At 32.4% G+C, this 14,531-nt stretch overlaps 1 protein-coding gene across 2 annotated transcripts; it reads right to left on the bottom strand.

Moving 5' to 3' along the window:
* Positions 1–283: 283 nt before the first annotated feature.
* On the bottom strand, positions 284–12,329 carry LOC149539153 (UDP-glucuronic acid decarboxylase 6). Of its 2 annotated transcripts, none has more exons than XM_089800487.1 (14): positions 12,189–12,329; positions 11,275–11,399; positions 9,271–9,357; positions 8,874–8,961; positions 4,956–5,047; positions 2,829–2,893; positions 2,625–2,713; positions 2,465–2,542; positions 2,243–2,336; positions 1,596–1,662; positions 1,294–1,357; positions 1,143–1,183; positions 784–894; positions 284–694 (listed from the first exon to the last, which is right to left on the bottom strand). In XM_089800487.1, exons 2-14 carry the CDS (start codon positions 11,374–11,376, stop codon positions 620–622), a joined length of 1,053 nt encoding a protein of 350 aa, XP_089656613.1. In that variant the 5' UTR covers positions 11,377–11,399; positions 12,189–12,329; the 3' UTR covers positions 284–619. The 2 variants fall into 2 exon arrangements, with proteins under 2 accessions (XP_089656613.1, XP_089656614.1); XM_089800488.1 differs by having other exon boundaries at positions 12,193–12,329.
* Between the last annotated feature and the right edge of the window lie 2,202 nt (positions 12,330–14,531).

Below are 14,531 nucleotides of genomic sequence, written 5' to 3'. Positions count from 1 at the left end.
TGGTGGTCAAGCCAGCCAACTGACCATACTGGATGTGTGCCTTACCGCCAAAAGAAAAGGAATATTTTGTCCTCGGCAAAGGTATAGCATAGGTTATATTCTCTACATGATCTGCACTAAATACAGGAGAGGAAGGATTCAAAATCCAAGCTATTATTAAACTGACAGTCTCTCTTTCCTAGTACACCACACACATTTCCCTTCCACCACATCGTCCTTCTTATTAATAGCTTTATTATATCAAAATGAAAGCTTTAAATGAAAGCCATACATACCCTTAGAATTTAGAAGCAAAAGATTGAGATATTGCAACAAAAATAACCATGAGCCTGATACATAACTGTATTTTTTTCTCAAAATCCATATCTAGACCACTTATAGCTCTAGATGAAAGCCCGATCGGCAAAAACCCAGCTAATAATTTTTTTCAAATTACCCTTTCCCTAAGTATAATATAGCTATAAACCTTAGTGCAACAAATCTATGAAGCACAGAAGAAAGAATTGAAATCCCAAGTGTTTAATAAATAGATGTTCCCATATAAGAAAATTCAATCTCTTGATGAATTAATAGACACCCATCGCCATTGATCCTTTATTCTTCCATGTGAAGACACAATTTATGATTTCTTTGGTACATTTAGTCGCTCACGGAAGTCTTCAGCCATGAGGGGCAGGCCTTCACGTAGAGTAACCTGAAATTAAAATACCCCATTAGATAATTCAGACCAAATTTTGAAAATCATTTTTAAAAAGAACGAGTTAGGAGAATAGGAATGTGAACCTTGGGTTCCCATCCTAGAAGTGTTTTAGCCTTTGTTATGTCAGGTTTCCTCTTTCTAGGATCATCTGGAGTGTTTTCAGTCATTTTTATACGAGCAGAAGGCTCTATAAGCTGCCAAATACAAATAACAGGAAGAAAAAATCAGAGGACAACACCATGCAAATGTTGTTGTATTCAGGTGCCTTGTAGTGAAATTGAGATGTACTCAAAAGAATACTACTATTGTTTATGAAATATGACTTCATTCAAGCATGCTACAATGTTTTGACAATGAAACCAATCATATCCATGAACTGCAACAGAAATCAATAAATTCTAGGGAGGATGAACAATAATTAATTTGAGGAAAAAAGAGATACCTCCTTCACGTTTTCAGCGAGTTCCAACATTGTAAATTCCCCTGATTTAACACAAAGATTTACTCATCAAGGAATGCATAGAAGAATTCAACAAAACAAATGAATTATATAAGCATCATTAAAACTGGCATAACCAAGAGAAAATAAGAACCTGGATTCCCAATATTAATAGGTCCAGTATTATCCCCTTCCATAAGCCTAATAAGCCCATCAACCTGTAATTTCAAATTTATTGATTAATACCAAATTACCAATTACTACCAAGTCTGCATTATTTTCACAAAACTGTTAAAAGAAAATTGCTCAACTTTCCATTTTCAGCATTAAACTGCATTCATTCTTTCAAGATTTTATTGAGTGTCACAAGATCAGGGAACTGTATAGCATCATCTAATAAAAGGCTAGTTTCCAGCAAAATTCCTCTAACTACCAGCTAACAGAAGCTACAAATACCATGTCTGAAACATAGCAAAAACTGCGAGTCTGAGTTCCAGGAGCTTGAACTGTCAGTTCTTCACCTCTGCAAGTAAAAATAAAATTTGAAGGCATAAGCACGGACAATTAAAAAAAGAAATCAATTACTTAATAACAGCAACAAAACAAGTCAAAGAATCAAATAAAAATATCTCAAGCTTGGACAGACAAAAAAGTCGATATCCTTTACACAGGAACAAAATATCTCAATGAGTGACAGGTGACATCAAAACCTAATTACCAACGCAATCCATATGAAATTTATTCCTAGTTCTCACTCCTTGAGAAGGGATAGACTCCACAAATGATCATTTCAATTTTCAACAACCAAGCATTAGGTATGAGAATAGAGAAAAAAGGCATTGGTTGTCTGGCAGTCGATAAAGCATAATGCTGATAATAATTGCATGTCTACGTAGACAATATTTTTTATAAAAAGGAGATAAACTAAGGCAATCCAACACATTTTTGAACTTTCAACTTCTGAATTATATATATATAGACAACTTTTACCAAAGAAAACACCATTCACAATATTAGGAGAATTCAATCAGTTTAAGAGAAGTTAGTGTAGAAAATATCAAACAGCTTGCCCCAAAATAAATTTGAACTAAAACAACAAATACCTCAGTGCTTGGGCAATGAAATTGCTAACAACACGTCCATCATCAATGTTCATGCGTGGACCATATGTATTGAATATTCGAGCAATGCGGATCTCTAAATCACAAACAAGAAAGCATATATTTTCAAATGCAAAGAAATAAATGGTCTTAGGTTGCATTGGCAACATAACCCAAAAGAATCTTTAAAATGTAGAATGTGAAAGTGATAGCATTGAAGCAGACCTAAACCATGCTGCCTATGATAGTCAAACATCAGAGTTTCTGCAACACGCTTTCCTTCATCATAACAACTTCTTACTCCTGTCCAAATCAAAAAATATTTAGCAAAAACTGAGAGAACTCGATGGAATGCCTTGAATCCAACAGTGCAAGCAGTGCTTACCGATTGGGTTGACATTGCCCCAATATTCCTCCTTTTGTGGATGCTCAAGAGGATCACCATAGACTTCAGACGTTGAGGTCAACAGAATTCTGCAGATAAGAATCCTCTTAGTTTTTAACAATCAGACAGTGTTAAGGATCTGCATATACAACTTGTAAGATGAAATTATGGTAAAGCTCACTATCAGGGTATATAATAACTAACCTTGCTCCAACTCGCTTAGCAAGCCCCAGCATATTCAATGTGCCAATTACATTAGTCTTTATTGTCTGTGATCAAGCAAGTCCAATGTGTACAGTGCAAGCTCATCAGATATACATAAATGAGGTTCAATCTTTTTACATTCTTGCTGATCCAAATTAATTGGTCACAGTCTAAAGGACTAAAACTAAATTTTGGGAGCCATACACTAGAATCTTACAAGAATCAGTCAGCACAATGCAGTAGCCAAGCATGGGGTAGAAGACTTTTACATTGACTAAAAAAATCACAAAGAAAGAAAAGCCCATTCTAACCAAACCCACTGGCCCATAATTGTCATGGAAAAATGAATATATGTAATCTTCAAAAACTACTTGTGTCCCAACTATCCAGAGTAGCTGTAGGAAGTAATTGATGATAAAGTCAACTAAGATATTGTCAAAGCTGGCTGTACCTAATACCAACTTTGAGTTTTCCATAGCTTGAAGATTCCTCCAAGTCGTGAATAGAAATGCCTATAGGAAGGGTCCATCCAGGATAGTTCAAGAGGATAAGATTTCACACAGGTCAACTTGGTCTCCCTCAAATGATGATAATGTGAAGTTCCCTTTTCATAGTTCCAAAGTGTGATCTAAGATAATGGGGTTCTAAGGGGCCTCCAAAACTAATAGTACCTCCAAATGAAATGAATTGGAAATTTTAGGGTATCAAATAGCAATAATTTAGCAGAGGCAGGCAGTCTTACCCAAGACAAATAATTAGATGGCCATTGTGTTTTGGCTGCAAAAGGACTGTTAATATGTGAATTTGGGGATAATTCCTAATAAGATGAATAATATTGTTAATGGCAGGTTAATGGAAATATGAAAATATAGAAATAAAGAAGCCAAAATTCCTTGAAGCACATTGCATTTCAAAAAGTTTATTCAGATAAGATATGAGACAACTAAGTTGGTAGACCTACAAACTAATTAAAGACATTACATGTTGTGGGGCGTGATGATTTGTTGAAGTACGAATATATAAGAATACACAATGAAGTAGATATAATTTTGCAGATGATGTGTCAAGAAATTTTAAGGTACCTTCGCCCACATCAATCATCCTGGAACTCCTGTGAGGCCTTGAGCATGATGAAAGATCATGATTCACCAATTACATATAATGACAATTTCAAATAAGAAGTGGGACAATTGAAGCAAATGTGTTCATTAATCATGATACATCATAGTTCAAAAGTTGTTGCATTTTGCTGGGCTGGACCAGTTCTTTTTTGCATACAGATTTTATGGTGTGAGTGATTGCTACAAATCAAAAAGGATGTGCTTATTTAGACATCAAAGTAGAATCATCAGGCAACAATAGCAAGGCAATAAATGATCACAAACACAAAGAATTACTTAGATGAAAGGAGATAGGAGGGTCTTCAGGAAGAAGAAAATAACTACATAGTATAGTGGCAATGTCACAAGAAATACTTCAGAGGATATTGTTTTTAATCTAGATAATTCACAATGAAGAAGAATGATATGGCAACTGCTTCTTGAATAGTCATGATAACTCATGATGTTATGGCAGGTTTAACTATGACATAATAGACTAAATAAGAATCATAAAGATCCTTTTTCTCAATTAGACCAGTTCAAAGCCAACTTGAATGACAAATAAGGCAGCTCTAGACACCAAGCAATATTTTCTTGGGCAATAACTTTAGCACACAATTGAACAGGTGGCACTAACTAAAATCCACATCAATGATGAAAACTAAATAAATCATTTATGTGCCAAATAATAAAGAGTGAACTAGAACGCCTTTCAGATTCACTGTCATGCAATTGTGTGTTTACAGAAGTTCTGGAAGCATCTAAAGTAGATAGTGCACTTTATACAAAAGTGCCAACAGGATGTTCGGCAATGTCTAGGTCTTAAATGATAATTGATAAATTTAGTAAGTAATTTTGTTAAAGGATAAAAAAGAATTCAGCAAACAATTTCAATGAAATGAGATATTTAATTGGTCAAAAGAGCAGAAGAGATATGTGTTAAAAAGAACAATTGTTTGTATTATAAACAGCTGGTTTCAAGTGTAAATATTATATTAAAAACCTTGAAAAGACCCATACCACATACCTTCACAGGATTGTATTTGTAAAATATAGGAGATGCTGGACAAGCTAAATGGTATATCTGATCCACCTCTACCAACAAGGTCTCGGTCACATCTGTGAAATATAAAGCATTATCAACAGTAGAATATCATCTGAGTTGCATATGAACAAGGGCTTCTAACCTCTAACATCATCATTAGTACCAATGTAATGGAAAACCCATCACGACATATGCAGCTTGAGCTAGCTATAGGCCTATATCTAGCAACAAAAAATTCAGAGAAGGCAATGAGGGAGTAAATTGAATGCTCAATAAACATAAATGGACAATGTCATTTCCATGATCAAAAATTAGATATAACTAGCATGCAAATCACTATGAAATTATGACATGACTTATTGACATAAATATAGCATGCCATGGTTGAAAAATATTCCTCTAATAATTATTTTCTAAATTGCTGCTTGCATAACTATTTTGTTTCAGAATGATAGAAACAAGTATGCAGTAACAAATTACAAGTCCTGTGTCAGCTTAACTTAGAATATCTATGAGAAAATCCTTAATAAGCCTATATTTGCTAGACATATTTGCAAATACATTGGTAAAAGCTACATCTACAGCAGTTGAACCAGCTCTGCAGCCCAACCTAGGATCCAAATTCTATCACATCAGAACTCCCTGTACATTCTTTAAAATCTGTATCAAAGGATAATTACGAACTAAACGCTGGAAGAGAAAATCAATTCAATGCAGATTTCAAATAAATACCAACATGGATATTTCCTTAATTTAAGCATGTCTAGAATCATATCAAGGATACCGAGACTTCCAACTTTTATGTAGAGTGACATGTATTTCAAATTACTGCAAAAGTTTCAAATGCAGAATTTTAAAAGATATTTTGGATTTCCAACTTGCTTTATCTTTGTTCAACCAGTTAAAGACATAGATGGTGTGCCATCATCTTGATGTACAGTAAGCTGGATCACACCCTAATGTATGCACCATGGGTGTAGGCAGGTTTGCGGACTTTGGATTACCATTGAGCTTGGTCATGAGATGAACCTTAGGAGCAAGACTGGTGTCTCGCACAGTAATGACCTTGAAACTAGCTATCTTATATAGATATGCCCCAAAATGCTGCTCCAACCTAATATAAGATCATTGTAAACATAGGAGAAACTCGTGAAGAAAATATATAAAATCTCGTATCATAAAGATTGAATACCACAGCAATGGATCTCTGAATAGATTAAGGTTTATCAAGATCACAAGCTGACCCATTTGATATTTGTCCAAAAGAATCACTTATCAAGTTTCAACTTCTGTCTTTATCTGGGGTCATCTTCAATGATGCTTAAATAGATATGCCCCAATGTGCAGCTCCAACTAATCCAAGATTATTATAAATGTCAAGAAACTAATGAACAAAATATACAAAACATCCATATCATGAAGATAGAATATCACATTGGTTGATTTCTGAATATCATTATAACTTATCAAGATCAGGAAGCCGATCCCTTCAGATTTTTCTAAAGGAAACAAATTATCAATTTTTAACTTATGCTTTCATCTTTTTTCTAAACCTATGAAGGGTTAAAATATTGTCACTCCCCCATTTGGATGATTTGATTCCTGGAACAGATCAAGCCATCGAACAGGGCATAATCAAGGAAATATGTTTGTAGAACAATATAAAAGGATCTCATCTTGTCTGTGTTGCAGTTCTCTTATGTGTACTAATTTATTTATGCATAAACACAGGCAAAAAGTGTACCTTTGGATTGATACATTCCAATTAAGGTCCAGAAACACACCATGGAAAGGAACAATTCGAGAGTTTGTCAAAGAGAATCCAAACAACAATAAATTTATAAAAGCTTGAGGCAACTTAAGGTCACTTTTGAAACATAGAATTAGGGACAGAGTTACCAATATCGGTTTCCTTTCCTTTATCAGCACAAATTCTCTTCTTTTTTACTATTGAAGATTGTGATTGAAATTTTGTTAACTGGATTGCCGATTCTCATGTTAAACCTAGTTCAAATCTAATGTTATGTACTGTGATTTTATAATTAGCATATTGAATGACTTGCAATGTGAAAGATTTAACTTGCACTATTTTTTTAATTGTCATCCATCAAGGTATGGATCTCCTGTCCCTTGCCATCATGTAAGCATGCTCCTAGATTCACTTCCATCACCACCCTGGAAACAACATGGAGTATAGCACGAACAAGCTTTGATTCCACCAGTTGAGGGCTAGAAGGCACTAAAGGTCGAAGTGTTGGCATTAAGTTATTATTGCCATTAGTGACAACACTTATCTACATCAGTATAGCCACCGAACATTCTAGTGTTAACCGAGCTTCACAGTTTACACCGAGCGTCTACAGTGTATACCGAGCATTCAGTGGTTACCTTGTAGGTTCATCACTTACCAAGCATTCATCAAGCTACCGAGTGAATGAGCAATCTAGCAGTGTCTACCGAGTTTATAGTATTCACCGAGCTTCACAGCGTTTACCAAGTGATGAGAGTACACTTTTTACCAAGTAACGGAAGTATAGTGTTTACCGAGTGAAATCAAGGTAAACGAAGGATCCAGTTTTTACCGAGTGACACTATATCTACCGAGTCTCCAATGGTTACCGAGTTCCAAGCTACGTTGTTTGGTTAGTATGGACTGAGCCTCTACTTCTACCGAGTGCATGACGATGCCGAGTAATACAGTGCATGCCGAGTATCAGAAGGTCACCATGTCAGCTTGAAGAACCCGAGTTTTCTACTGTTTCGCCGACTCAGTAATGTTTTGTTCACTTGTGTTTTAGCCGACCTTGCAATTGTAATTATTGGAATGGTATATATGTAATGTATTATATCGTTTACAAATGATGAAAGAGTATTAAGAGAAACATGTAATGTTTTGAGAAATGTAAATGTGAATCAGCAGAAGAGCAGAGTATTCAACAAGGTCTACAAAGAGCAGTAAAGATTCATCAGTCACAAGAGGTGATCTATCTTTCAAGGATCTAATCAGCAATCAAGTTGTAAGTAGATCCACTGTTTCATCCTAACAGGTGAATTAGTTTTGTAAATCCTTTAATAGGGTAGACTTAACAGTCTTTTGTATAAATCTCTTAACAGAGTGCATACTTCAGTGTATGTTTGTAAATCCTCTAACGAGGTGGACCTAGCAGTACTTTGTGCTCCTAACAGGGCAGATCACTACAAGTGGTCAATGTAAGCCTTAACAGGCCAACTTCATACTACAGTAATGAAGTTTTGTGGGTATCATCCCCACCCTAATTTTACTTTCTATTTGGAAGGTTTCTGGGTCACCAAATCACTGTGTACATGTGTTATAAATGTTTGTTCTCGCATATATGCAGTAGATTAGATGAATGAATCGTGAATAGTATATATGGTTAAAGTGCTGAATTGTTTTAAAGTTTTGATGTTACTGATTCACCCCTCCCCTCTCAGTAACCTACCATATCTTGAATATTTCCAACACGAAGATCATTTACGCTGTCGATTCATACTCAATCTAAGAGATGATTTAGATCTAGAGGATTCATTTTGTATTAACTGGTTATCCATAGTGAATGAGCCATATTCATGTATTACAAGTGTCTGAAAGAACAGAAAAAGAATCTGAGAGAACAACTCAAATTGTACAATTGGAACAATATTTCCATCACCCTTGTCAAAGAGTATAACCATGGAACTTGTATAAAACTTGGGAAAGGCTAATCAAACACATCTAATAGCTTAATTAATTAAATTTAGGATTCCACTGATATTTTTTACTGAACTCTAATTCAAAAAGCTAACTTCGAAGACGAAACAGATAAATACTGAATGCATTCAAAATTTTAACTGAATGTTTGAGAATTGAGTTTCAATCAAATCAAAAAATTAAATTCATACCATGACGAATGAGTTCAAAATTTGGGTGTCCTATCCATTTCCGTAGATTATCTTTTGATCCAGTGAAGAAGTTGTCAGCGACAATCACCTGCCCGATTAGATTTGGTGACCATAAAATTATTAGTAAATCACAAATTGATTCCAAAAATAAGGAACATAAAGAAAATCATACTTCTATGGTAAACACTAGAAATAAAAATTTAATTTCAAGAAGAATGGTAGACTACTTCAAAATGCAAATGATATTAGAGACCACAATAAGTGTGTCCCACAACATTAACCAGGATAAAAATGATAGTATAATTGTTAAGGATGTAAAGAGTCATGTTTTCAGCACATGATCTTTGTCCTGTATGTAAAAAAGTATATCTTTTAAGATTGTCAGTTTAGAAGACACCTCATTGTTTCCAGCTTCCATCAACCTATCTACCAAATGAGATCCAATGAATCCAGCTCCTCCAGTCACCAGAATTCGCAGCTTTGCCTGTCATCATGAGTTCAAAAGTTACTCTTAGAATGTCCATAAACTAGAAAAAAACTCAAATTTTAAACAGAACCAACACTAACTTGTATCACAAAATCATATATTTGATCTCATAGATGCATCATACATAAAAGAATCTCAAAGCATTTTGTGTATAATGTTTTTCTTCATAACTGCTCTGTATACACACAAATGAGAGTATGTGTCGACACACAGATGTATAATAACCAAACAGAATTTATCAAATAACAAAATTAGAATTAGTAATAATCTCTTGGTCTTCACCACCGTTTATGAAATTAGAATTATAATCTATTGTTCTTTGCCATGTCAGCAAGTATGTTTTTATATATTCAACACTTATGCATAGGGATTTACATATGCTTAGTATAGCATTGTAAGGATTACTCAAGGTATATGGTTGCATTAAGATTAAGTAAGCAAATAATTATATATTTAGTTTTGTATATGTATTATAGATTTTTTCTTAAACCAACACATGTACTGATTCCTCATATGCATATAATTCAAACAACACTCATTTTGTAGAGACACAAATATGAGCATGTGCAAGTATAAGCATATAATAAGGTAAATTCCACTAACCCATAACATTTGGAAGAACTGTAATCTCTAGCTCTTCAATATTTTCTTGTTTTTAGATGTTTACTTGTGGTAAACAATTATACAGGGGTTTTATGTAAATTGCTTGCTCACTTAGAGACATGAGGATCGGGTATAGGTCAACCCATGCAGGGATAAGGATGATATTGTAAATCACAACAGATGCAAATTTATCAGGGTGTATCTTTATTGTATATACATGCAGTCACCAGAAGCTGTGGGTACAGGGATAGGGAAGGGGAAGGGCTCCTCATCTCTATACAGAAGTTTCTCAATCTCTGTGAATTGACTAATGTTGTGTGAAAGTTAACAGCACTAAATTCTAATGCTTGCATGATGATTAAGATAGCAGATCTATTACGGATCAAAAAAAGATAGCAGATCTATTGTCCGATTCCAAAGCCATACAGATATTTATATAAGTTTCAAATTTTTCAAGTTAAAAATAGCAGCTTACTAATATTGTTCATGCAATCAAAGTTGTAAATCCTGAAAATAATGGAATGTATCACAGATTCACAATTGAAGAAGCATACGGCAAACTATTTCCAGAATGAGATAATTTGCATCTTACTCCGATAGATTGCAACCCAATGATATTGTCCCAATAAACTATTTTCCAATCATCCAACTTAAAATTAATTTGAAGGTATTGATCATTCCAAACCTAAAAAGCACTAAACAACATTGTAAAGCAATTCCTGTGAATGTTTTACATCCCCAAGATTGTGAATATGTGATGCAATTTCAGTTTCTTCACTTAACAAGCACGATATTTAGAACATGCTCCTCCCAATATACAACATGGAATAAGACTTACCAACTTTAACTCAGGGTGTATAAAACTGTAGGGAAATAGCCATTTGCCTAACATAAATTCTAGAAAATACCTTTCCAACTTCAAATTCTTTAGTGTAATTGAATGTTTTTTTCAAAAAGATCAGCACCTTCTAGTGCTCTACGAATTATTTATACATAATGCCTTACTCAAAAGAGCAGCTGCATAGCCAATGCTAGTGCATAGCTCACAGATTTTCTAAATCTTATTCCTAATAAAGAGCAGCTCCAAGTCTCGTGGCATGTGTTCAATACAAAATTGTTATCATGTTGAAAGATTGCATAAAATGATACCATAATTATGATATATTATCTAACGGGCCCTTAATACAGAATAACTTGATCTAGCCTCATAGACATTCACCATATATTGAGCATAATTTTTAATCATTGATAAAAAAACCTCAATCTGATCTGCACACACAAAACATTTTTAACATGTAAACAAATTCTTACCTGTGAGAATTTTGAATATCTTAGGGGAGAGGGCAATGGAGGAGGTCTATGAACCGTCTGAGAAGCATTTGCTTCGTTTCCGTTTGATGAATCAGCAGCCATAGCTAGCTTCCAAAATGTTCCACCTGAATTTAAATGGGAAAATCATTAAATCTCATATTATACCGTTAAAAATTCAATAGAATTCCTTCAGTACTATATGTCAAAACCGCAGGTCTATAAACATATCAACACTTCCCGAGCAGAAAAGTCGCGGAAAATTGCACATTCCCATTGTTTCAAGAACCCCCATAACAAGGAATATTTAACAGATGAATCTTAGTTTAAATATGGTACAATCTATAGAGTGGTCTGAACTGAACACGGGTAAAAAGCTTATAGACTGTACACAATAGAATATGGTTAGATGCTATGCTTTCGTCTGACCGAAAATTGATAAAATTGTATTCTATAGGTCTGCCTTAGGAGGTAAACTTTATGCTACTGATCTAATTTGAATGTATCATAAACAAGAAAAACCGCAAAACTCATAGACCAATTTTCAGCACACGATTATTCTTTAAGATACAAATAACAATCATTCAGTTTGCATGATATGAAAATTAACCTTAATGTGGTATTTATGAGCACCAATTGCCCGTACCTGAACAATCAACTTACCTAGATCTACTACGATTCAACTCGATAGAAGTAATGAGATTTATCTGAATAAAATACGGACAATGCACATTCAACCTAACACTAAATCTGAAACTTTCATAAAGCGATTATCAAAACTCATTTCATTTCAAAAGAACAAATTTTCAATTCAATGCTATAAACAATATCGATTGCCCTAACAGATCTGAGGTTCAATATGACACAATGATTACTCCAACACTTGAATTTAGAACTTCTATATTACAGTATCTTACCTTCTAGTTCAATATTCGGCTTTCTGCTATTCCTCTTGCCAGATCTGTAGAAGGTTCAGCTCTCGTTGTAGAATTCGTTTGTATTTATGGCTGTAGTGAGATCTGGCGAATAATCACTCTCAGTCGGTAACACGTCATCTCAATTGTTAGCTACCAAAACTGAGAGTTTTATATGATTTATTTGAACGTTTTATGGCCCCAATGTACCTCCCTATCGTTCACTTGGATAGAATTGAATAAAAGATTTCAGTGCAAGAGCGAGTTGGTTTAATCATTCTAGATTCTATTTATTTTTTATTGATGATTTTAATTTGGTTAATAAGTTATTTTAGTGAGAAATAATAGATTAGGTGTATAAGATTATTTTTATTTTATTTATTATTATTATTATTTATTGGTGGAATCTTACCTCCAATCTAGTTTGGGATCTAAATAAAAGGGGCATACCCCATAATATTTGAGTTTATATACATATGCCCTCAATACAAAAAGCATTTACATCTCTTTTAATTTGATTGAAGGGAGATGTAGTTTAGATGTTTTCTAAAGTGAAGCCACATGTGAATCCTCTTACCACCTCAATTGTGCATTTGTTTTTTTTGGTATGAGTTTCCTTCATGGCTCGGCATCTTAAGAAATATTATTAGTATTTACCATTTGAATTTCATATATATATATATATATATATATATAGATATATATATATATATATATATATATATATATATATATATATATATATATGTCGAAATATTTTAATAATGCATCTTTAATTTAAAGTTGTGGCTTATGATTGTGTTTTGATGCTAATGTTATTTAGGATATTGGTCTAAAATCTTTAAATAGTGTAGTTTTTAAAAATTGTTATATTGAGGATGTTTTAAATGAGTTTTAACATGTTCAAATAAGAGAAATTAAATAAATTAAGATAAATTGTAACATGTTCTAATAGAAATTTGAAATATAGAGTTATGCATTATTCCCCATAAAATGTTATATTATTTTATTGTTGTCAGTCTTCTTTTCTAATGAAGGGATTTAATCTATCTCCATTGAGTTAGTTTTATTGATGATAGAGGAAAAAGGAATACTTGCTTATGAAAAATTTGACTAAAGACGTATAAGATTATTTTATTGATAATTTTAATTTTGTCAATAAATTATCAAGTGAAAAATAATAAATTTGGTAAAATGATTATTTTAAACTAATTTTTATTAAATTATTTTTTATTTTAAAACAATAATTATTATAATTTTAATATTTATTTAAATTAGTATTTAAAATAATAATTTTTATTGTGGTTAGTAGATTATTTAATTGAAAAACAATAAATTTGATGTTTCTAATTATATGTATAAGATTATTTTAAACTAGTTATTAATTAATTAATTAATGTCGATAGGCATTCTACAATGATAAAATGGGGGAGTGAGATGGTGTGACTGTGTTAATGTTAACTTTTATTCTTTTAGGTTAAATTTGACAACCATCTACATGTCAAAATTTCAAATTTTATTATACATGGAATATACTTTTAAAAATAAATTTGATAAATACCACATAAAATGTTCATATAAATTATTATATTTCGAAATATAAATCATCCATTTTTTAAGAAATTAAAATAAAAAGCTTAAGTTAGCAAGAAGCTAAATAAATGGAGAAAAAGGAAATATAAATAATTTTAAATATAGTAAATTAGATTATAATTATTTTGTAGTGGATATCTATCGGCATTTCTTTAAATAGATTTATTTAAGATATCTATACTAGTTTTATTTTTTTAAATGAATGTTATAATTTCAATATTTATTTAAATTAACATTTAAACTTGATTTTTTAAATTGATGATTTTAATTTGATAATAAATTATTATATTGAAAATAATAGATTTAGTAGAAACATATAGTTCCTAATTATATTTGGGGATTATTTTCCACTAGTTATTCATAAATCAATTTTAACTTTTAAAAATGACAATTATAAATTTAATTAACTTTTAAAGTAATTATTTTTTATATTGATGATTTTAATTTAGTTAATAAATTATTATATTGAAAAATAATATGGTAAAAACATGTAGCTCTTAATTATATGCACCTAATTTTTTTAGTAGTTATTAATAAATCAAAAAAAAATTGTAAGAGGTTGAAGACAAGATTGGTTATTATTATGTGTTGTGATTAATTACTGTTATTATTTGTTAAAATTGAGTAGATTTGAACCCAAGACCTTCTAGATAAGAGGTTCACAATTAACTAGTGTGTTGTAGACTCTTGCATATTAAACTATATTGAACTTGGTTTGATTCTCAGGTACACCCTCTGTGAGGCCTTGCCTCC

The sequence above is a fragment of the Cupressus sempervirens genome, chromosome 9 (assembly GCF_028749045.1).
Source record: "Cupressus sempervirens isolate cs-2001-9-10 chromosome 9, ASM2874904v1, whole genome shotgun sequence".
Lineage (NCBI taxonomy): Eukaryota > Viridiplantae > Streptophyta > Pinopsida > Cupressales > Cupressaceae > Cupressus > Cupressus sempervirens.
The sequence above is the reverse complement of the archived record's forward strand: the minus strand, read 5'-3'. Positions and strand labels throughout refer to the sequence as shown.